The following is a 13,426-nucleotide window of genomic DNA, read 5'->3' as shown; positions in this document are numbered from 1 at the left end:
TCAAAATCAAATTTGCATTAAAAAGACACTCCCTTTTTAAAAAAAATTGTTCTTAAAAAGTAGTAAAACATTGCAAAAACTTAGCATTGGTGAAACATGGACAGAAAGTCCAAGGCAAGTATAAATTAGTCAGCATTCGGCTCCTTTTTTTTTTCCCCCCTTGGAAAAAAAGACATTTAATGCCCTGTCCTAGATGGGACTGTGTGGCCTATGCTGCTATCTAGTGGTCACATTGTGCTTAATACTCAGGATTGCCCTGCTCTAGTGCTAGGCGCTCACTGGTGTCCTCACTCCTGAGACAGTTGATTCTGCAGCTCATGAATGACATGAGGGGGGAATTTAAAAGCTTGGGAAAATATTTTTCTAGTGGAGATTCTGGAATACTCGGAAACAGAAAGAGCACTGCTGTGCGAAAGCAAAGCTGCTTAGGTAACTAGCAGCACAATTCTCCCTACTTCTCTCACCGTGGTCAGTTACACTATGATTGAATATACCAAAGAAAATAAATTTCTGAAGTAAAAACCAAATATGTTTTACAAGGAACACACATGTACAACTTCTTTAATGTAACATTTTTTACATTTTTACACGTAAAGCACATGCAGACGTTTTCATTTTAATGACAGTTCTAAATAATAACAAAAAAACTACACAGAATTTACATTGTATTCGGCATTATAGAGATGATTTATGATTTAAAGTGTAGGTGAGCATGTGTGCAGTTTGTATAAAAATAATATATCATTTTAAATAAGGAAATTGCGAACGATTGAATTATGCTATCTTCAGTGTCCTAGAATTTATCCTCTATACCAAGGAAGGACTGTTTATAAAAAGAGAAAGAAACAGGTAATCTAAGTAATCTTAGAAGGTCCTTTTTGTCAACATCTGTGGCTCAACAATTTCCAAATCAATGTATCCTGCGTACCGACATTCTGCAGGCATCCTGGGAAATGTCTGGGTGCTTGGAATTTGTTTTTGTTAGAAGTTGTTGATGCAGTCTAAGACCATAACTTCTTTTATTTTTCATTTGTGGGCAAAATAATAACTCATATCCCAGGATGAATATTAGGGCTATAGCTATGCTTTCCAAGTGTTCACTTTGTTTCCTTTCAAAGAAACTGGCTGACAACACCAGCTCACCAGCGGGGAAGAAGTATAAACAGGAAGCAATTGACAAAGGGAGAGCTTAAACTATCAAAACATTCCCCAGGGACTCTACCATTCACTTTGTTTCCTGTTTGTTACCACTTTCCTATTCTGACAGATGTGGCTCCCCTCCCCCACACACCCCCCCCTTTTTTTTTCTTAAGAAGCTTACTGGGCTTGCAAAGGAAAGCACTGAAGGGGCGGGGTTAAGAAGGCCGCACAGCATCCACAGACAGATGCTTTACTGTAATTGAACTGAAACCCTAAGACCTTCTGCGGGCCATTGGTTAAGCCTTTGCCTTATTTATGCAGGCCATTTCCCACTTAATGTTCCCAGCAAAAATAAACTTCTTATAATTTTGCTGATATACATAATGATGTGAAAATATTGATACTGATATGAAATTCATATAGAAAAGATTATTTAGTGGATTCTTATCATTGATTCATCCTTAAAATGCAGAAGGAGACACACAGGGAATATTAACATGATTTAAATGAAGATGAAGAAGCATAATATCTGCTAGGTGTTTCTGGAAAAAAAAGTGTCCTCAAAAATTCCACCAATTTCAGCAGACAGATTCTACTTGAAGCGTTCAACTGTTGTTTGAAAGAGTCTTTTCTTCGTGGAGTCCTTATTTTTATCAGCTATCAATATTTCACTAAGGACATGAAGGTTTACTAGTTATCAGAGTCAGTGGTATGATAGTAGGTCATAGAATTTTGACAAATAAAATATTTAAAGTACAGAGTTACTTATAAATCAGAATTTGCCAAATAAAGTATTCTGGAGCAACTTTTGTAATTTTTAAAAGAGAAATTTAAAGACAAACAAATTAGAGAAACAAAGAACCAAACATGCAGAGCAGTCATTGTGTGCTTCATTGAATAAATGATATCTGAGCAAAGATTAAATTTTGTTAAAGGAATCCATCGTAAAGATACGTATAGATGGACAAATAGTATATGAAGCAAGCTAGACAACTAGTCCAAAAGTCCTGAGGTAAGAGTGTGTTTGGTATGTTTGAAGAATAACAAAGGGACCAGTACACCTAAAATAGAATGAATTGCTGGAATAAAAGAAACAGAATAGTAGGATACAATTTCTGGGAGAGAAAGAGGAATGATTCCATCAGCCTAATTAATATATCTATCATCTCTGTCTATTAGGATTTTTGGAGTAAGAATAATTTACAATCTACTCTTCTAGCACTTTTGAAATACATAATGTTATTAACTGTAGTCATCAGATGATGCAATATGTATTGAAATTTATCGTCCCTAACTAAAACTTAACATGTGGTTTTTAAATCCCGGGACTGGATGAGATCACGAAAGGAATGAGTTGATAGGCAAAAATAGGTACCAAAGGCTGAGCTTAGAGCCCACTCCAATGTTAGGAGACTTGACAGAAGGCAGAAAATCAGACCAAAAAAAAACTGAAGGAAAATGACCAGAGAGAGAAGAGGAACGGGGACAGGGGAGGAGGTGCCGTGGAGGCCGGGCGAAGCGAATATCTCAAGAAATTATGCAAAACCAAATATGACAGTGGATTCCAAAGATCAAGAAAGAGAGCACAGAAAATGGAACGAACATTTTCCACATCACTAAAAGGTAAGAATACTTTCGCTGTGTCATGTAATAAGAACTGTGAGTGTCTGGCAGAGTAATAAAATATACAGTGTTCATTTAGTGCAGAACACTTTGCCCAAAACATACTCAGCGCAGCCAAGAACTACTTTGGGAAACGGTGTTAGACATTGGGATCTAAAATGAAAAGAACAGATCCGGGGAATACACCAGGAAGGAGAAGCCAAACCCCGGGACTCCCCTGAGCTCTGAGATGCAAGGTACTGAAATCAATTTGATGACAATGCAACCACAGTGTAGTCACGATCAGCAGATTTTCTTATATTTCCTGCATTGACTTTTCAAGCAAGAAAGAAGTTTACTGGCTGAGAAATACATGGAGGAAAATGTCATTTAATTTCTAATCATTGTAGAATTAACACTAAAGCTACAATATTTATTGGATTAGATAACATTTAAAAGCCTAACCCAATAGATGTTTTTAAAAAGATTTTATAAAATATTCCCTTTTACTGCTAGTGGGTTAATAAACTGATGTAGCTATTTCAATGAGCATTACGGTAGTCTAATAAATTTGTGTATGTGAAATTTGTCCAACCTAGCAATATTTTTGTTCTAGGTATCTATCCTAAAACAACTTCACACGTGCACACAGATCTGTATTCCCAGCACTGGAGAGGTTAACAACAGGATCTCCAGAAGCCTGAGGCCAGCTAGGGGATAAAGAGTTCAAGGCAAGCCTGGACTTCATAGTGAGATTCTGTCTCAAAGGAAAACAAAACAAAACAAAAAACACTCTTACACATGTGCACAAGAAAGTATTTATAATTTACTGCAGGATTGTGATAAGAAACAATGTCAACATAATAAATAAATTGTTATATATCCACACTGAAATACCATAGAGTAGTTAAAATTGATACAGGGGAATTAAACTCTAGACTTATTATGTCTAGTATGAGTTCATGTTCTCGAAAATCCAAGAATGAATTTTAGGAACAATAGAGGTTAAGAACAGAACATATTAATTGAGAGAAAGAATGCTTCTTTCAGAGACAGAAGGGGTCCAGAGTGGGTTGCCAGGGACTCTGCCTTTTCTAGAGACTTTTATAGAGTAAAATCATAGGGTGGGATAGGTTCAAGGTTGGGGGGGGGGCTGGAACTCACAAGGCAGATGGGCATAAGGTGGGACAGAACTATGTTAAACCAATAAGATTAACTGTTCAGGTAAAATTGATTAAATTGGGGACAAATGGGGAAGTGAATCACACAGAAAAGCAGTGACTCTCCCCTAGGGCGTTGGGATGGTGACTCCTGGCTTCCTCAGGGTGACAGAGAACTAATCAGAATATCAGTCTTTAGGATGTGGATGTATTTGTTTGACCTTTTGTCTTGAGGCCCGGCCCACAGCAGGAGGTGTGTGTCTCCCCAGCAGTTGCAAGGCATCTGGGCTTCTACACTGACTCCTTCAAGGACCTGGCCCTGTCTCACTGCCTATAGTATTTGTAGCTAACTTGCTGCCTATAACAAAATGAACTATTTAGAGCTACAATCACAACCTGAAAGTAGGTTTCAGAAGTAAAAATGCAGTGTGACACCATCTGTGTAATTTTTAAAGCATACAAAACATTTGTGTATTATAGATACATATGTATCAACATAATAAAGCAGCATAGAAGCATAAAGGGAAGCAAGGACTTAATGCATTCTTTTGCATATATGTAATGGTGGACACTTATGAGGAAAGGCAGGCTAAGAAACACAGGAAAAGGTTTTGATAATGAGCTGAAAAGGTATAACCTAATTGACAGGGTACAAGCTGTCAAGCACACAAATGAATTTGGGGAAATATAAGAATTTCTTTCACCACTATATTTCTGGAAAGAAAAGAATATTCTTCCTAAGTCCTAGTAAACAGATCACTTGTTACTGCCCTGCTCTAATATTCCAGTTGAGGAGATTTCATTTCATCGACATGTCCATTCACTAGTACTTTACATACAGAGAGGGACCATTTCCAACGGACATTTCTCTTCTGTGTAGCCAAAGTTGCTCTAGAAGAGTGTGTAGCTATGATTTAATGCAGCAGTAATGGTACGTTCTCTGTATACTACCCAGCACTAAGTTTATCTTTCAAGTTACCTCCTACATTGAATCTTGAAGTTGAACCACTTTTGTTATTAATAGAATAATCTTAAAATGTCATTATTTGCCTGATTAATTTAATTTGTGCTGTGGCACTCTGTATGCTTTTGGGGGCAGAAAGAGTCCTTTTTTTAGATTAAAAGGAACCATACGATAAAGAAAAAACCTTCAAATGTATAATTAAGATTAAATTAATCATCTTTTTCTCATTAAGCATATTATTTTACACAGGCATTAAATAAACTCAAATGATATTGCATTGGATTAAGAGGATTAATGACTAGCCTCACTTCTTTTTCTGCCAAAGACTGCAGCTGAGAGTTTATTGAGTAGGGGATCAAGCATCAAGCTAAGAACTTTCCCTGGGAAGAGGGACTAAAGGATGCAAATTGAAAATGAAAAACTCTACCTTCTTCTCCTTAAACTGCTGAAGACAGACACGTGCCAGTGAGTGATGTGAATCTATTTCATCTACTGAAACAAAAGACAACATTGCAAGTCGTGTCTTTTTCTTCTTAATACCTTTCCTGGCACAACATTTATTTTTAAAAAGACACATGAAGAAGGAAGCAGAGCAGTATCATTTGCATCCACCTGCATTCCTTGCATCTGGGAGAGATGGTCTTGTCTGTCCAGTTGATCGCCTTCACCTACATCTGGATCACATTGATGCCAAATGCTTTTGCAGTTTCTGATATCAAGAAACAACCCCAGCATTGCTCCTCTTCCATGAAGCAAATCCGGTAAGATATCTGTAGTCAGTCATTTCAGTTTATTTCACCAGCTGCCTCAGATCCACTGGAAATCTGGAAACACTCTTAAAAGAAATTTATCATTATGGGATTATTGCATTATGTCTGTCTCTGAAAATAACATTCACTCATCAAAATAAATCTCTTTGGGTTGATATCTAAAAGAGCAGAATCATGTGTCTCCCCTGGCTTTTGCATACTTGCTTATTCTTATTTTTGGAGAGAATATTTAAATGGTTCATGTTGTATAAAGATCCTCTTTCAAGGAATTTAATCATTTAACATGTAATGTGTGTATTATTAATGACATTTGTCTAATGTTGCTTCAAATATTTTTCAGTGAAAGGTAATCTAAGCACTTTTTTTTTTAATGTCAAGTACTTGCAGGGTATAGTTTCATAGGTTGCTGAGATATCTTCCTAAAGTTATCAAAGCCCTGTGTTGGGGCTGGGGATTTAGCTCAGGAGCATAAGCACCTGCCTTGCAAGCAGGCGGTCGTGAGTTCAATCCTTGGAATCGATAATTAAAAAAAAAAAAAAAAAAAAAAAAGCCCTGTGTTGTTTTTTGAGAATAGCTTTCATACATTTACAATCATTCTGAATATCGATTATTATCATTAGTATTTAGCCATCGGTAACCAAGAACTGCCTAGATGTACGGTAAAGGAACTAGCAATCTATCACAGTGACCAGTTCACCATGCATAACTGGGACTTTTCAGGATTTAGCACTAAAGGCTCCAGCAATCTCCCTCATCCTGGCAGGTTGGAAAGACTGGTTGCTCTAAGAACCAAAGTCTCTCTGAGAAACTCCCCTTTGTACAAGATTTCCAAGATGACCCAAAAGGAAAAATAGAAAGATGAAGATGAGTAATAGCATCCAGTCAGTGTTGGCAATCAATGAAGCGACAGATGTTCCTGCCAGATTGCCCTCATATCGTGAATATTTATGGAGCACTCATCATAAGATCAGGAAACCCAACACAAAAGTTACCTTCAAAACTTAAGGTTTAACGATCACAACAAAAAGAGATGGGAACTAGATTTCTGATTCCTGATCTGTTTTTAAAAATCAGGTCCATCTTCCACAGTTTCCTTCCATTTTTCCACTTCAGACCTCAAAACTAAGATGATATAAGGTCTTGCTTAGTTTAACAACTTCTGGTACTTCTCTGAGGTAACTGGGCAAGGACATATTTGTAAAATGTCGGGTTATACCACTAGGCTACAAATTTTTTTTGATTGCGTAACACACTGGTATAGTATATTTTGCCTAATTTTAAAATGGAAACTGCTTAAAAATATCATCTTCCCTTTAAATAAAGATTCATCCAATCTGACTATTAGTTGTTAAGATGATAAGTTTGTCACAGGCGTGTTAACCTGACCCACTGGCCCACTGCCAGCAGCAAAGGAGCTACAAAAAAATCTGCAATGTGTATTCTTTTGATGCTTCTTTAAATAGTACTGGAAGACTATCAGTTCTTTGAGATGAGGTGGGAAACTTTTTTTATGTTAAATGGTTCATTTTAGGTCTTATTTAAAAGAAGAGAAATTTTTAGACACTGTGCAAGCCAGACTTCCCCTAGAGGAAAACTCAGGGTTGCTGCTACATAAAGACAAACATGTTTGTTTTCACTTCTCTACTGCCTGAGTAAGATGCCCTTTGGGCCACAAGCTAGAATACGACTCATTAAAATTTATATCCGCTTCCTTTGTTCTTCAAAGGAAAACCCTCTAGGGTACCAACGACTGCATAAATATCACCACTAGTTCAGAAGTAGCCACTTAGAATGAAACCAAGGCATTTTTCTTGAGTGAACAAGGGTAATCCAACCAGCCAGTCTTGAAGCTGTCACTTAAGCACTCTTTCAGGCAAATTTTATAAAATTCTACAAAAAATACAGAAATTGCTGCAGGATAGTTTCAAGAGAAAGGAGTTTAGGAATCTTCATGCTTTAATATGTGAGTAAAAACCTTGAGTTTCTTTGCTCAACACCAACTTGATTACAAATAAATACATAATGAATTCATTAACTAAAAATCCATCCTTTCAAAATGCAAGGCAGCCCACAGAGAGAACATGAAAGGAAGATACGGACCTTTTTTGAGAATTATGCATTAGATCTGTCCGCATCACTTTGCATTTATATGCATTGTTTTGAAACACTTTTCACATAGTAAGTGCTTTGCTATTAGCCATTGTCAAGCAGAATACAACTTAAATTTTATTTAAAGATTTCAGTTTATCTAAAGATTTTTTAATCTTTCAATTAATATTTCCTTCTTCAAAACAAACTGGAGAAGGATGTGAATAAAGAAAATTACAGCAAGTTTTTAAAAATTCCTCTTTTTACTTAGGGGAAAAATCTGGCTCCCTAGTGATGTAAAGAGGAGTAGATATGTAGATTACTGAATATGTATTCATTCCTTCAAAAAAATATGCATTGACAGACTGGTGAGTGCAGGTGCAGGTTTGAAGGATAAGGATACTGTAGGAACAACATAAATGGCTTTGAGAATAAACAGATCAATGCTGGCATCCGCTCAAACCAGCTCGCAAGAACCAGCTGTTAATGTTTTGAAGATTTATGAGCCATTTTGTTAAAACCAGACACTATTAAGAATTAATTTATATAAACTTCTACCTAAATAAGTTATTTTATAGGGAGGATAGTACATATTTAAAATTTATCACTTCCCAATTATTTTATTATGTTATACTGTCACCTATTAGCTTTGAGTTTATTTAAATCTATTACATCTCTATGATAGAATTACTACTACAATGAACTACATCATACCATATCACACCGTACCACACTAGTCTATATACTATATAGCTTATGTGATAGTATAATATTCTGTGCTATGAACTGCACACAATTCTGCCATGCATGTTGCTATCTAGCAACTGGCAGTGGCAGACAACACAAACCAGACCCAGCTTTTTTCATCCTGGGGAGCCATTTATTAAGTACCTCCCGGCACATCCCTGAACATCCTGGGAAAGCCAGGAGGACCCTGGGAGATGCAAATCAATGCAACTTGAAGTAAGATAGAGGAAAGTGCAGAGATTGTGGCAGGGTAACTCCTCCCAGGGGAGGTGGCAGGTGGGGTCCAATCTTCTCTTTTTTGTAAGAAAATTTGAGCCCAGACTTAACAGATTCTTTGATTTTTTTTTTCAAAAGAACAGGAAGTCCAGGTTTTCATATGAAATTTTCCAATTTAATACCTCAGTCAAACTATCCAAAAAATATCTACTTACCATCTTTAAACAGGTTCAATGTCCTTATTTCACAGATGAGGAAACTGAAGCCTCATCACTGAGCAGATGATCTGACAAAGACTCAAATGAGGCACAGGAACTGCCCTGTCTCCAGCAGACTATTCTTGTGGCTTGCTCTGCAACTCAAATGTTCACCTTCGTAGGTTTTTCTATTGTGAGAGGTGACTGTTGATGAAAGTCCCACATGCATCCTAGAGTTAGATGTTCAGAAAGCAGTGCAGTCAAGGCCACAAAAGCCCTTCCACGTAATGCACCGCGTCCTATTTAAGGCATCTTAAAACATCAGAGACTACAAATAAATACTGGATCTAGATCCATGAAGGTTTTATTAGTGATTCAACATTAGACCACAGATTTTCCCCTTTTTTCCCCTTGGATTTGCATCTATATAGCCTGATAGAACACATTTCTGCTCCATTTTGTATTTTTCTAAATATTAATAAGTACACAAGTAGTTTTGTAAAATTTTGCTTGCTTGATTTGGGACTGTAAACTGGACTTCAGAGTGTACTAATTCATGGTAGAGATAGAATCATGAAAGTAACAGGACGTAGTTTCACAATGACACAGACTATAGAGAGATAAAGTGAGTGATTTTAGATAATTTAGTGTAGATAATTTATAAATCCTATATTACACAAACAACACTAACAATAATGAATTTTACATGGAAAACATATCAATAATTTCAATTATGTTTCTCTCTTTTAAGTTAACTTTTAATCTTTATTCATAAGCCTATCTGATTTTTTCATATTTAAAATTATAGACTATAAATTACTTTGCATTTTTTAAGCATTTCCACATTGCTTCATTGACATCTTAATGGTATTTTAAATCACTGAATTACAAAAAGAAAAAACAAATTGAATAATATTAAACATTCGATATTATTTATTTTAAAAGTTGTACTTTTATAAATACCACCAATAAATAGCCTAATGAATATATTTTTCCTTATGACTAGGAATTATAATTGTTTTGCTATTGCAATACTGAATCAAAGTGTATAAAAAATCTTTTTGCCTCCTGTGATGAATTTTTAAAAGGGTTTACCAACATTTGCTCTCCCATTTCATCATATCTTTATGAACATGGGCACTAACATTATTTTTGGTCTTCTGTTCATTTAAAAGGTATAAATTAGTAATGGTGGTTTTAATTGTTATCTCTCCTCTCCATTAAAGAACTTTAAATGTGATAGTTAATTATATCCTCCCTTGGGCAGTGTTGTAGTCAGGCATTCTGAGGAGAACAATTATAATCAGGACTCAGAATTTATAATATTATTTATGATGGTCACCCAGAGTCAACACAAGAAAGTGCAGGAAATCTGTCCACAACACTAAAGACCAAGAATACTCAGCCAAGGACCTGGATCCCAAAGCAATGGCTTGCATGAGTCCAGATGAAGACCTAGAGTTCATGACAATGCCTCCGATGAGCCCAATTGGTGATTTAGAGCCCACAAGAAGGACTTGTGCCTGTCTATTTTACGGATCTGTGCTGGGAAGACCCAAATGTAGCAGTGGAAGCTAGAAAGTCTATTCCAGTGGGATGAAGGAGCTGTGCTGGGTTAGGTTAAGGGTTTTACACTGGAGCTGAAAAGTAATGCTTAAAATGAGAACCTGGCTGTCCTGAAAGGTAACACAGCGACCCTCAGCACCACAAAGATCCTGAGCTCCTTCGATGACAGGAACAGTTGAGTACATGCCAGAAAGCCAGCATGACGAGCTTCTGCTGGAGATTAAACAGCACACATCTTCCCCTCTGGAGCCAGGAAGTGATGCTTCATGTGAAGACCAGAGCTCCCCCAAAGTGAACCACAGCCACTTTCACCAACAAGGTCCAGAGCTCCTCTGATGACAATGGTCGAACTCACAATGGGGAAGCTAGTCATGACAAAATCATCCAGAAGAACCAATGGCTCAAACAGCAACCCTGAGAGAAACCCACAACGTTCAGCATTTCCTCTCCACATCTCTATTTATGCTGGCAACTCTCCTCAGGTGGAACATCTATGCTCAGCACCATGCTGGTTTAATTCAGCTGGTGTTAAGTTGACCACCAGTTTTAAATCCCTAACAGGCAATCTATTCATGTCAGTCCTACCTGTTTTCAAATTGGGATCCTAGTCAGCTAATCAAAGATACAGCCCTCCAAGCTATTGGAAAAGCAATTTTATAAAGCAGCCAACAAGAGCATTTCTGACTGTATTAAAATGAGGTTTTTTTTTTTTTTTCATTTCACTGGAGTTATAAAACTCCAGTGTACCAGAATAAAACATGTGCTTAACTCTCCCCAACAAGTTTTAGCACATTTTAGTTACTTGCCTGGTATGTTTTCCTCAAAGACCAAATTCCCTCCTTAGGCCTTCTAAGGCCACTCGAAGTCCAGTATTTTCTATTTCCACAATCTCCTCTTTCTTAGTCATAAAATTAGAGCTTCAGACACTGAGAAGAGATAGGGAGGATAAAAATATGATTCTTTGTATAATCCATGAATTAAAAAGTTCCTAAGACAAAGAGAAAAAGCATAGCCATTCCCAAGACCTATACGTACTATTTCATAAATAATGCTTGTGAGCAAAGGCAAACATTGAGAATGCCGACTTCATAAATTGAGATTCTTTTGCTTTATTCCATTGTATTCAGACTTCCAAAAGGGCCGCTCCTCAGGCAGAGGTTATCCAAAAGCCTTTTCTTAATAACTACTAAAACATGAAGTCATTTTATCAAGTATAGGGCAGAGGGCAGAAGATGTTCTATTACATAATAATCCCTTTGTCCCTCACAGTTCCTCCTGTCTCCTTTATTTGTCACCTTATTAACCTTTATGTGTTTCTTTAATAAGCCAAACTCTCAAAGTAGGTAGCTGTATTCTAGTATATAATATATCACTAATGGTACATCCAAACTATCCAAGGGGCATGTAGACATGTATAACATTGTTTAAACAATTTGTAAAGTTTTAACTTCCTTGTGACCTCTGCTAAAACTGGAGACTCCCAGTGATAGCCACAGCAAAATAAAAATAGATATCACTGTTTTCCTAAATCTACATGCATTCCCTGGTGTTTAATAACTTCCTGGGTACAAACAAACAGCTGGTATTGAATGACTTATAAATAACATTTCTTTTTCCAGGCTAGATGTTTCCTGTTTTTTCTTCCAATGAAATTAATGTGAAAACCTCATTAATAAAGTTATACATCATTAAAAATAATTTTGATGAGAGATCACAGAATGTGAATTTTAGAAAATAAAGAATTTAAGCAAGTTATAATGCTAAAATGATGAAAATTTTCTGCAAATTCCATATTCTTACAAATATATGAACAGTTTTTCAACATTTTCACTTGTAGAAATAAAAGTAAACATAGAAACTATACTAAAATGAATTTCACTCTTGTAATCAATATAATCCATTTACATAAAATAATTAGGGAATATGTACCATCATTTCAATAATACCCATTTTCAGAGCCAGGCATGGTGGCTCACACCTATAATCCCAATCTTGGGATGCTGAGACAGGAGGATCCTTTGGCGTTTGAGGCCAGCCTGGGCTACAAACTGAGCTCCAGGTGAGCCCAAACTGCGTAGGGAGACCCTGTCTCAAAAAACCACGAAACACACACACACACACACACACACACACACACACACAATAGTATTCATTTTCACTAAAATTTTATTCTTAGTTTTAATAAGTGCCACTATGTATATAAGCTATGCTTTGCTCTATTTGTAATGGCCACAGAAAATTAAAAGGTTAATTTATAAGTGTATATATATTTTTTCTTGAAAAGATGTATGATGAGATGAAAAGTTCTACAAGAAAGTAAAATGGAAATATGAGTTCAAAAAGTAAGAAATTTTATAAAATTTCCAATATTTTAAAGAACTTGTTCATATATTTTAAGATGGTTCAGGTAGATATTTAGATTCATCAGGTACATTTAAAAGAGAAACAAGTTTTCTTTTAAATCATCATCAATATTTAAGTACTTTTAAAATTTATAATAAAAACTGTATATGTCTACTTAAATATGTGGGAGGGAGAACATAGATTTCCAATATTCTTTAGGAAGCTACACAAGCAACAAATTCTTTGGGAGAAAATAGTGCACACAGTCTGGAACATCTTACTGTGTCAGAAGAGCCCTTAAGTAAGAACAGGTGTGGGCTTTGAAGTACCAAGGGAGTGTTTCATGGCAGACTTTGCATTCAGTGTGCTTGGGATTCTTAGTTAAAATTTATTCTTTTCACTCTCATGAAGAAGCGGTGTGCTTCTGAAGTGACACAGTAGTGACATGTCATTTAGTTGTACTTAAACACACACACACAATTACCAATTACCAAAGGAGTAATTCTCATGAGTTTCCAGGCAAAGTTACATTTGCATTTTTCTTAAAATAATAAGTAGCTAGCTTTATTAAATGTCTATAATTTTCTAGGGCAGTGGTTCTCCTGAGAAACTGTTATAATTGCAAATTCTTGT

At 36.2% G+C, this 13,426-nt stretch overlaps 1 protein-coding gene across 1 annotated transcript in view; it reads left to right on the top strand.

The window, feature by feature from the left end:
* Positions 1–5,207: 5,207 nt before the first annotated feature.
* Gabrr3 (gamma-aminobutyric acid type A receptor subunit rho3) overlaps positions 5,208–13,426 on the top strand; it is a 49,687-nt gene continuing 41,468 nt past the window's right edge. The window contains exon 1 of the mRNA XM_063224803.1: positions 5,208–5,627. Within this exon, the coding sequence (XP_063080873.1) occupies positions 5,503–5,627 (125 nt within the window). The 5' untranslated portion in view covers positions 5,208–5,502. The remainder of the gene's footprint in view (positions 5,628–13,426) is intronic.

The sequence above is a fragment of the Cavia porcellus genome, unplaced genomic scaffold, assembly GCF_034190915.1.
Source record: "Cavia porcellus strain 051 isolate PalLab524CR breed Dunkin Hartley unplaced genomic scaffold, mCavPor4.1 scaffold_15, whole genome shotgun sequence".
NCBI classification, from domain to species: Eukaryota; Metazoa; Chordata; class Mammalia; order Rodentia; family Caviidae; genus Cavia; species Cavia porcellus.
The sequence above is the reverse complement of the archived record's forward strand: the minus strand, read 5'-3'. Positions and strand labels throughout refer to the sequence as shown.